The sequence below is a fragment of the Bidens hawaiensis genome, unplaced genomic scaffold (assembly GCF_021521415.1).
Source record: "Bidens hawaiensis isolate Kalapana, Puna unplaced genomic scaffold, B.hawaiensis_p1.1 tig00040564_1, whole genome shotgun sequence".
Classification (NCBI taxonomy): domain Eukaryota; kingdom Viridiplantae; phylum Streptophyta; class Magnoliopsida; order Asterales; family Asteraceae; genus Bidens; species Bidens hawaiensis.
Window position 1 is genome coordinate 39663 of NW_027497157.1, and position 11684 is coordinate 51346.

Below are 11684 nucleotides of genomic sequence, written 5' to 3' on the forward strand. Positions count from 1 at the left end.
ACTAAAAAAAATCATGTGGATACTAGTGAAGAAAAAAATGTTATCCGTTTTAACAGTCATAATGCCAATGTTTACAAATCTTTTCAACAAGTTTGGACAGGTTGAGGCGATTAAGATGAAACTGTAGTCCTTTACCAGATCATTTTATCGACGCATTTGGATTCTTCAACGGGTATGTAATCGCTATCTTCTTTGATGTGATCAGAGCTAGTTTCCTTCTTCTTTCTTGACGTAGATGCCTTTATCAAAACAATATAATCAGAGACCAATAACGTGAATGCTTTATTATTGTTAGCAATTTTTTTCTCTTTTAAGTTCATATAGACTATCTCGATATACTTCATACGAGAAAATGGCTAACAAAGATAAGGCATTGACGAAATCGGCCTGTAATAATGTTGTCTCGACAAATGCTTTTGGATCAAAAACGAAATGAACAAGCTCTAATAACATCAAATAAGAGAGTGATTGCATACCCATCGAAGAATCTAAAGGCAACGTTATAAGGATATGGTAAAAGAATGATAAAATAGAGCTTTTAGAGGGGTTGGGAAAAAAAGAAAACAACAACAGTGTGAAGACGCTGTTTGAAACGGTTCGCAATTGTTTGCGTTTTCATCTAACAAAACTAAAACTTGTTGAAACGTTTCGGAAACTAGAAAAATTATGTGGATACTAGTGAAGAACAAAATGTTGTCCTTTTTGACAGTCATAATGCCAATGTCTACAATCTTTTTTAACAAGTTTGGACGGGTGAGGCGATTAAGATGAAAATGTTGTACTTACCAGATCATTTCATCGACGCATTTGGATTCTTCAACAGGTATGTAATCGCTATCTTCTTTGATGTGATCAGAGCAAGTTTCATTCTTCTTTCTTGATGTAGATGCCTTTATCGAAACAACATAATCAAAGACCGATACCGTGAATGCTTTATAATTGTTAATGATTTTTTCTCTTATGAAGTTCATATAAACTATTGGAGATACTTCATAAGAAAAAATGGCTAACAACGACAAGGCATTGACGATATCGCCCTTTAAAAACGTTGTCTCGACTAATGCATTTGGATCATAAACGAAGTGAACAAGCTCTAATCACATCAAAGAAGAGTGGGATTGCATACCCATCGAAGAATCTAAAGGCGTCATTAAAAGGATACGGTAAAAATATGAAAAAATAGAGGTTTTAGAGGGGCTAAAAAGACAAGAAAACACAAGCGGTGTGACCACAATGTTTGAGACAGTTAGCAATTGTTTGGGTTTTAATCTAACAAAACTGAAACTTATTGAAACGTTTCGGAAACTAAAAAAAATGTTGTCCGTTTTGACAGTCATAATGCCAATGTCTACAAACTTTTTCTGCAAGTTTGGACAGGTTGAGGCGATTAAGATGAAACTGTTATCCTTTACCAAATCATTTAATCGACGCATTTGGATTCTTCAACGGGTATGAAATCGCTATCTTATTTGATGTGATCAGAACTAGTTTCCTTCTTCTTTCTTGATGTAGATGCCTTTATCAAGATAACATAATCAGAGACCGATATCGTGAATGCTTTATCATTGTTAGCGATTTTTTGTCTTATAAAGTTCATATGGACTATCTCGAGATACTTCACAAGAAAAAAATGGCTAACAACGATAAGGCATTAACGATATCGGCCTCTAATAATTTTGTCTTGACAAATGCTGTTGGATCAAAAACGAAGTGAACCACCTCTAATCACATAAAAAAGAGAGTGATTTCATACCCATCGAACAATCTAAAGGCGTTGTTATAAGGATACGGTAAAAGAATGATAAAATAGAGCTTTTAAAGGGGTTGAAAAACAAGAAAACAAAAGCGGTGTGAAGACGATGTTTGAGACAGCTCGCAATTGTTTGGGTTTTCATCTAACAAAACCGAAACTTGTTGAAACGTTTGGGAAACTAAAAAAATTATGTGGATACTCTTGAAGAAAAAATGTTGGCCGTTTCGACAATCATAATGCCAATGTCTACAAACCTTTTCAACAAGTTTGGACAGGTTGAGGCGATTACGATAAAATTGTTGTCCTTTACCAGATCATTTCATCGACGCATTAGGATTCTTCAACAGGTATGTAATCGCTATCTTCTTTGATTTGATTAGAGCTAGTTTCCTTCTTCTTTTTTGAGGTAGATTCCTTAATCGAGACAACATAATTAGAGACCGATACCGTGAATACTCTATCAATGTTAGTGATTTTTTCTCTTATAAAGTTCATATAGACTATCACGAGATACTTCATAAGAAAAAATGGCTAACAACGGTAAGGCATTGACGATATCGACATGTAATATTGTTGTCTCGACAAGTGCTTTTGGATCAAAAACGAAATGAACAAGCTCAAATCACATCAATGAAGATAGTGATTGCATACCCGTCGAAGAATCTAAAGGCTTCGTTAAAAGGATATGGTAGAAGAATGATAAAATAGAGCTTTTAGAGGGGCTGGAAAAAAGAAGAAAACAACGGTATGAAAACGATGTTTGAGACGGCTCGCAATTGTTTGGATTTTCATCTAACAAAACTGAAACTTGTTGAAACGTTTCGGAAACTAAAAAATTATGTGGATGCTAGTGAAGGAAAAAAATGTTGTCCGTTTTGACAGTCATAATGCCAATGTCTACAAGCTTTTTTAACAAGTTTGGAAGGGTTGAGGCGATTAAGATGAAATTGTTGTCCTTTACCAAATCATTTCATCGACGCATTTGGATTCTTCAATGGTTATGTAATCACTATCTTCTTTGATGTGATCAGAGCTAGTTCCTTCTTCTTTCTAGATGTAGATGCCTTTATCAAGACAACATAATCAAAGACAGATACCATGATTGCTTTATCATTGTTAGGGATTTTTTCTCTTATAAAGTTCATATGGACTATCTCGAAATACTTCATAAGAAAAATGGCTAACAAGGATAAGGCATTGACGATATCAGCCTCTAATAATGTTGTCTCGACAAATGCATCTGGATATAAAACGAAGTGAACAATCTCTAATCACATCAAAGAAGAGAGTGATTGCATACCTATCGAAGAATCTAAAGGCGTCGTTAAAAGGATACGATAAAAGAATGATAAATAGAGCTTTTAGAGGACTGAAGAAACAAGAAATCTAAAGCGGTTTGAGAACGATGTTTGAGACAGCAATTGTTTGGATTTTAATCTAACAAAACCAAAACTTGTCGAAACGTTTCGGAAACTAAAAAAATTATGTGGATACTAGTGAAGAAAAAATGTTATCCGTTTTAACATTGCATAATGCCAATGTCTACAAACCTTTTCAACAAGTTTGGACAGGTTGAGGAGATTAACATGAAACTGTTTTCCTTTATTTGATCATTTCATCGATGCATTTGGATTCTTCAACGGTTATATAATTGCTATCTTCTTTGATTTGATTAGAGCTAGTTTCCTTCTTCTTTCTTGATGTAGATGACTTTATCGAGACAACATAATCAGAGACCGATACCATGAATGCTTTATCATTGTTAGCGATTTTTTCTCTTATAAAGTTCATATAGACTATCACTAGATACTTAATAAGAAAAAATGGCTAACAACGATAAGGCGTTAACGATATCAGCCTCTAATAATGTTGTCTCGACAAATGCATCTGGATATAAAACGAAGTGAACAATCTCTAATCACATCAAAGAAGAGAGTGATTGCATACCCATCGAAGAATCTAAAGGCGTCGTTAAAAGGATATGATAAATGAATGATAAAATAGGGCTTTTTGAGGGACCGAAAAAACAAGAAAACTAAAGCAGTTTGACATCGATGTTTGAGACAGCAATTGTTTGGATTTTAATCTAACAAAACCAAAACATGTTGAAACGTTTCGGAAACTAAAAGAATTATGTGGATATTAGTGAAGAAAAAATGTTATCCGTTTTAATAGTCATAATGCCAATGTCTACAAACCTTTTCAACAAGTTTGGACAGGTTGAGGCGATTAAGATGAAACTGTTGTCCTTTACCGGATCATTTCATCGACGCGTTTGGATTCTTCAACGGATATGTAATCACTATCTTCTTTGATGTGATCAGAGCTAGTTTCCTTCTTCTTTCTTGACGTAGATGCCTTTATCAAAACAATATAATCAGAGACCAATAACGTGAATGCTTTATTATTGTTAGCAATTTTTTTCTCTTTTAAGTTCATATAGACTATCTCGATATACTTCATACGAGAAAATGGCTAACAAAGATAAGGCATTGACGAAATCGGCCTGTAATAATGTTGTCTCGACAAATGCTTTTGGATCAAAAACGAAATGAACAAGCTCTAATAACATCAAATAAGAGAGTGATTGCATACCCATCGAAGAATCTAAAGGCAACGTTATAAGGATATGGTAAAAGAATGATAAAATAGAGCTTTTAGAGGGGTTGAAAAATAAGAAAACAAAAGCGGTGTGATGACGATGTCTGAAACAGTTCACAATTGTTTGGGTTTTCATCTAACAAAACTGAAAATTGTTGAAACGTTTCGGAAGCTAATAAAATTATGTGGATACTAGTGAAGGAAAAAATGTTGTCCATTTTGACAGTCATAATGCCAATGTCTACAAGCTTTTTCCACAAGTTTTGAGGGTTTAAGCCATTAAGATGAAACTGTTGTCCTTTACAAGATCATTTCATCGACGCATTTGGATTCTTCAACGGGTATGTAATCGCTATCTTCTTTGATTTGATCAGAGCTAGTTTCCTTCTTCTTTCTAGATGTAGATGCCTTTATCGAGACAACATAATCAGAGACCGATACTGTGAATGCTTTATCATTGATAGCGATTTTTCTCTTATAAAGTTCATATGGAATATCTCGAGATACTTCATAAGAAAAAAAGGCTAACAATTGGCTAACAACGATAAGGCATTGACGATATCGCCCTCTAATAATGTTGTCTCGACAAATGCATCTGGATCAAAAACGAAGTGAACAAGCTCTAATCACATCAAAGAAGAGAGTGATTGCATACCCATCGAAGAAGGTAAAGGCGTCGTTAAAAGGACACGGTAAAAGAATGATAAAATAGAGCTTTTAGAGTGGTTGAAAAACAAGAAAACAAAAGCGGTGTGAAGACGATGTCTGAGACAGTTCACAATTGTTTGGGTTTTCATCTAACAAAACTGAAACTTGTTGAAACGTTTCGGAAACTAAAAAAATTATGTGAATACTACTGAAGGAAAAAATGTTGGCTATTTTGACAGTCATAATGACAATGTCTACAAACTTTTTCAACAAGTTTGGACAGGTTGAGGCGATTAAGATGAAACTGTTGTCCTTTACTAGATCATTTCATCGACGCATTTGGATTTTTCAACGGGTATGTAATCACTATCTTATTTGATTTGATCAGAGCTAGTTTCCTTCTTCTTTCTTGATGTAGATGCCTTTATCGAGACAACATAATCAAAGACCGTTACCGTGAATGCTTTATCATGGTTAGTGATTTTTTCTCTTATAAAGTTCATATGGACTATCTCGAGATACTTCATAAGAAAAATGGCTAACAAGGATAAGGCATTGACGATATCGGCCTCAAATATTGTTGTCTCCACAAATGCATCTGGATCAAAAACGAAGTGAACAAGCTCTAATCACATCAAAGAAGAGAGTGATTGCATGCCATCGAAGAACCTAAAGGCGTCGTTAAAAGGATACGTAAAAAAATGATAAAATAGAGCTTTTAGAGGGGTTGAAAAACAAGAAAACAAAAGCAGTGTGAAGACGATATCTGAGACATATCGCAATTGTTTGGGTTTTCATCTACCAAAACTGAAAGTTGTTGAAACGTTTCGGAAACTAAAAAAATTGTGTGGATACTAGTGAAGGAAAAAATGTTGTTCGTTTTGACAGTCATAATGCCAATGTCTACAAACTTTTTCAACAAGTTTGGACAGGTTGAGGCAATTTAGATAAAAGAATGAGACTTTTGGTCAATGTGGTGTCGTTTACTCCGGCCCGTAAAAAAGAATGAGACTTAAAAAGTAAGTGGCGAACGTATAGGGTGATGAACGTTGATTGTAATATACATCAGTTGATCGGAAAGCGGTGGCAGGTAGGCAGTAGCCAACTCTATATATATCTGTGTGTAATCGTCCCCGTGGCTAACAAGAAGATGATAAAAAAACAAGCTTGAACCCTAAGGAGTAAGGACTCTAATACCATGCATAAAAATAAAAATTCAGTGAGGTAAAAAAATCAAATGCTATTCCCTAATTATTAAAACAATATAATACTCAAACTCTATTAATATATAATCTCTAACTAATAGCTTTCACTTATACAAATAAATCAAACAAAGCAAACTCTAGATATCAAATTGCATATAATTTGCTATACAAACAGTTAACAGAAAAATAGCCCAAAAGGGGTTCGTCAAAAACAGCTTTATTGGGAGCTTAAATATCAGTCATAAAAATGATGTAGGATACAAAGTTACAAACATGTTAGATTGATAAAGCTCTAACATCTTTTTTTTTTTTTAAAAAAGCCAACAAGGAATATGCAATAAAAGGTCGATTGTGAAGCAAACGATAGTCAGCATGAATGATTAAACGATTTTTTAATTTTATCACTATATGCATAACCTAATTAATAAATTCAGATAACCAAATTAAGTAACCTTAGTATTTTTAAATAAGTAATAACTCACGTTTGATTTGAAGGTTGGCATGAACCAGCAGCGGCTGACAAAGAATATTTTCAACCAAAACCTAGAGATTTTCGATGCGGCTGGGAAGACACGTTTTTTATTTGTGGTGTTGAAAACGTTCAATAATCTAATTTATAGATAATGATAATGGACCTCGACAATTCAAAGGTGAACAAAAGAACTTGGGCTGTAGAGGTTTTTGGTATGATGTATGGGCTACTGCTATTCGACTATATTTTTTACTAGCTTTGAACTCGTGTATTACATTAAATTTGTCAAATAAAAAAATTAAAAAAGTTCATTATTTGAAATTAAGACACAAAAGTAAAAGTAAAACAATAAAATATATAGTACAAACAATAAGAATGTTAGAATCTCTTACATTCATATGAAAAACATAGAAATGTATTCAATATCGAAATATATAGTACAAACAATAAGAATGCTATGAGTTCAATACTACTATGAATTTGAAAAAAGTAGTGAAAACATATTCAAACGGATTCATAACAATAATAAAAAAAAAGTACATAAAATGATTTGGTACATATCATATGAAAGTAACTGTCATGAAAAGTTGTTTTTGTATGTGATCTTATTTCTTTTGTTGAAACTGATTATGTGATAGGTGTTTATGAGGTCAAAAAAAAGAGAAGGAATTTACGGTTTCTAAAAGAACGTACAACTCATATTTATAACTTTTCAGTAAAAAACATGAATTGTACGACTCAAATTTTTTTAGGTATAATTAATCATGATTTTAATGTTTAAAAGTTTTTTTAGAATGATTATGTTTAGAATATTAAATTAAAAACTCAAAATTAAATAATCACATAATTGAAATTTAAAATTAAATAACATAATTAAAACTTTACACATATATGAAGTGAGAAGCTTTGCATAATTCAAACTGAATTCACGAGTCCTTATTGTTAAAATATGTTGACTTCTTTAATAAAAACTAAAGTATTCATTAAGGTAATTATATTTTAGATATTTAATTGTTGTAGATGGTCATTAATGTGTGCACAATATTTTCAAATATATTGAAAATATGATAACTCATAGGTTAAACTATTTTCACCAATGACCAATGAATAGTATCAATTAAATAGAAGAGAGATTAAAAGATTTATGCTATGATTGAATGTGGTTTAAACAAATAAGCATTATTATTTTTGTTTATTAATATAGCATGATAAAATTGCTATGAGTTCAATACTACTATGAATTTGAAAAAAGCAGTGAAAACATATTCAAAGGGATTCACAACAATAATAAAACAAAAAAATTAAAAGTACATAGAATGATTTGGTACATGTCATGTAAAAGTAACTGTCATGAAAAATTGTTTTTGTATGTGATCTTATTGCTTTTGTTAAAATTGATTATGTGATAGGTGTTTATGAAGTCAAAAAAAAGGAATGAGTTGACGATTTCCAAAAAAAACGAACAACTCAGATTTATTTTAAAAATATGAAATATAAATTAAAAAATATGAGTTATATAAAATGTTTGTTTATAATGTAAGTAATGTTCTTATTTGACGAATTAATTCTTTTAAGCCCATTAAACAAACACATTAACCACCAAACTCAACGATTAATCATTAAACTATTAGCATGATAAAAATTTTCGGCATTTTTACAACCCCTAAATTGAAATTAAAAGAAACTATAGCACCAGAGAGGATCGACGATTCAATAGCATATCAGCATGTGCCTTGTAGGGATGTAGGCCCCGGATCATACCGCCTGGCATCACTGCCCACTGTAGGCCGGATCATACCGCTTGGCACCACTGCCCACCAGAGTCAGGCCGTCTTTCCCCACCAGCCGAAATTCCAATAGATAAGTCCCTACATTTCTTAGCAGTCGCATATACACAAATTTGATTACTTGTTTTTTGAAAACTTATGTAAATCATACTTGACTATATTCGGTTAATTGCTATATTATTGATTTATAAATTAGGTTTTTTGTATTATTATTTAATTATTTGAATGCTATTATATGTGCGTATTTGAGTATACTTAAACTAGAATAATAGGTGGTTATGGGAAACTAAAATAAGATATGAGAGTTGGTCAAACGGCCGAACTACTCTAAACAAACCACAATGCACCACCAGTGACCAATTAGATTACCTAAACACATGTCCAATTTTATATTTGCGTTGGATAATAAATAAAAAATTAAACCAGATGATGACAAACTTAGAAGCTCCTAATCCCTTCTAATGATATTCAAATTCAGAATTCAGGCCAATAGGCCATATACTGAATATATTTATTACAATTTAATATTTTATAAAACTATTAGGCATACGTTGATGACTTTTGGTGTGTCTCCTTGTAGCCTATGTGTAGTGTCATATGGGTGATGGGTAATATTATCAATATCATTGTTTGGTCATTCATTGGAGCTCCCATATTGGAGCTCTCATTAGGGTGGAAGATTGGGCTCGGGATGAGCGCGGGACGGCTTCGGTACTGGTTGGAACACTTAATTTGGTACCCAAGTACAATTTTTAAAAGATGGATTGGAATGGTTGTGGGATGATCGCATGGATTGTAGGATGAATTGATGTGATTCTGACGTGAATAGGAAAGTATGTGAAAAAGTGGTGTAACATGTGGGAAGTTAGTGGGATGACTCCCACCACCCTTAAGGATGCTCACGGTATGATTACGTCCGTTTTGACAACATTTTTAGACCATACCAGTAATTGCGGTTTTTGAAGAAACTAAACTGAACCAACCGGGTTGGTAGTGTCTGTCGGATGGTGACTTTTGAGTTGGGTCATTATTTTTAACACCAATCATACTATTAGATATTCGAATGTTTAGCAAATTGATAGGATTGAAAATTATGACGGGTTACCTTTTTACATACCAAGTTATTTACTAAATAGTTAAAACAAAAAAATTAAAAGCATGAAATCAGGTTTTTCCATCAAATTCGGATTTCATTACCATCCCTAACATAATTCTTGATCGACGGTGCCTCTTAAAAAGTCTCTTACGAGTACTTGAAACAAAGGAAAATAATAAGTCAATAACATGTTGAAACTTCAATTAAAATACAAAATACGCCAGCAAATTAAATTACTAATAATTTACCTTTTTCTAATTTTAATTTTAATATATATTATTATGATACCGAGCTTGTTTCCTCCTCCTCCTCCTCCTCATAAAACGCGTTCCATCCATCCATCCATCCATCCATCCCATTTTCCAACTTATTATTACCATATCATCTCTCTCCAACAAACTGTACCTAAATAAATTGACTGCACACTCAAACCCCAAACAAAAATTCAACACAAACTAACAAAAGCAACCATTTCATCATCCAATTCTTCACCACACAATTCTCCTATTATACCAACTCCTCATTTCTTCTTCAAATTTACCATTACTCCAATGGACGACGTAACCGGCGGCCGGAGCGGTTTAACCCTAGGCGGAATCCTCTCAATCAAACAAACGCCGCCGTACCGTATCCGTGTCCGGACGCTTCTAGATCTCATCCGTGACGATCAAATTTCCGGCAAGGAGTCAAAGAACACGTGGAAAATGTTCCGTGACAAACTCCGCCTTAAACTCTCCGGCTCCGGCTGCGCCAACACCGGCACCGCACCTACTCTCGCCTCGCACGTACACCTCCACGTCACCGCCGACGGTAACCGTATTCGTAACGATTTGGCTCAGTTGATTTCAGTTTCGTCACCGGCAAATAATAATAATAACACTAGTAATGCAATTCCGCAAGTTCCTGTAGAAATTGAGTCGCCGGCACCGGTGACGGCGCCGTCGCCGTCTCCGGAGGTTGATAGAGTTGCCGGCGGTGACGGTGAACAGACGCCGGCGAGGATGTCGTTAATGTCGTTGTTGGAAGCGGAAGGAGCTGCTTACTTTGAAGGTGATGACGTGGAAGAGGAGGAGGATGACGTGGCGGTGGAAGAAGGCGGTGACGGTGGTTATAAGTATAATAACTGCTGCGTGTGCATGGTAAGGCATAAGGGTGCAGCGTTTATCCCCTGTGGTCACACATTCTGTAGACACTGTTCAAGGGAGTTGTTTGTAAAAAGAGCTAGTTGTCCCTTGTGTAATAACCTCATTTTGGAAATTCTTGATATCTTTTAATTGTTTTTCAATAAATAAAAAACAAGAGACATATTTAAGTTTCAGTTTTATGTAAAAAAAGAATTTGTTTTATATAGTTTTGGCTTTTTAATTGACTGTCAAGTCCATTATATTCTAGCTTCCATATTTATGCCAAAAGAATGTGAACCCCCACCCCATCTCCCTAATCATAATATCTCCATGTGCAATTACTATTGTATGGTGTATGAAAATAAATATAATTACTTACGCGTTGCAGGAATGTCTAATCTTGAATATCATTAATGTGTTTTAAAGCATTGCTGAGAAGTTTTTGTTCTAGTAACTAAAACAAATTCATAAGCTCTTTGCGGTTAAAAGTTAGTGTATGTTGGTTTTAGTGGTCAAATATTACAATAAAGCAAGGTCTGGTTTTCTCATGTATACATGAAAACAAGTTTATTAAACTTTTATAATTATCTAAACAATTTACACGTGTAAAACTCAAATTACGTGTCAAAGCACGCCAAAGGTTATATCTTATAAGACATCATGAATCAATTTATGCAAATTTTTTTAAGGGACAAAAAAAAAACAAATTTATTAAAGTTAAAACGATAAGTACAACACATTCAAACTAGTAAGACACTAGTCAACATAACACCCCCATCAACAATTACACTTCAAACCTACACCAATCATCCCATAACAAAAGAGGTCTTCTGTGTATTTTTAACCTAAAGATAACTTAGACCTTTAATACCACTTAAAGCGTCACCCTCTGTTACTGCCGAACCATTGAACACTATGTCATTACGAGCGTTCCATGAACACCACAACAAAACCAAACAAACCGCATGAAAATATTTTGCCTTTTTCCTTGAGAATTA

General features: G+C 33.8%; 1 protein-coding gene across 1 annotated transcript; it reads left to right on the plus strand.

Annotated features, from left to right (window-relative positions):
• Positions 1-10113: 10113 nt before the first annotated feature.
• On the plus strand, positions 10114-10836 carry LOC143592168 (uncharacterized). The gene has a single exon (XM_077072146.1). The coding sequence runs from the start codon at positions 10114-10116 to the stop codon at positions 10834-10836; it is 723 nt and encodes a 240-aa protein (XP_076928261.1).
• The last annotated feature ends 848 nt before the right edge of the window (positions 10837-11684 follow it).

Excerpts from the sequence above, each read along its gene's own strand:
- LOC143592168 (XM_077072146.1), top strand. The coding sequence starts at position 10,114 with ATGGACGACGTAACCGGCGGCCGGAGCGGTTTAACCCTAGGCGGAATC.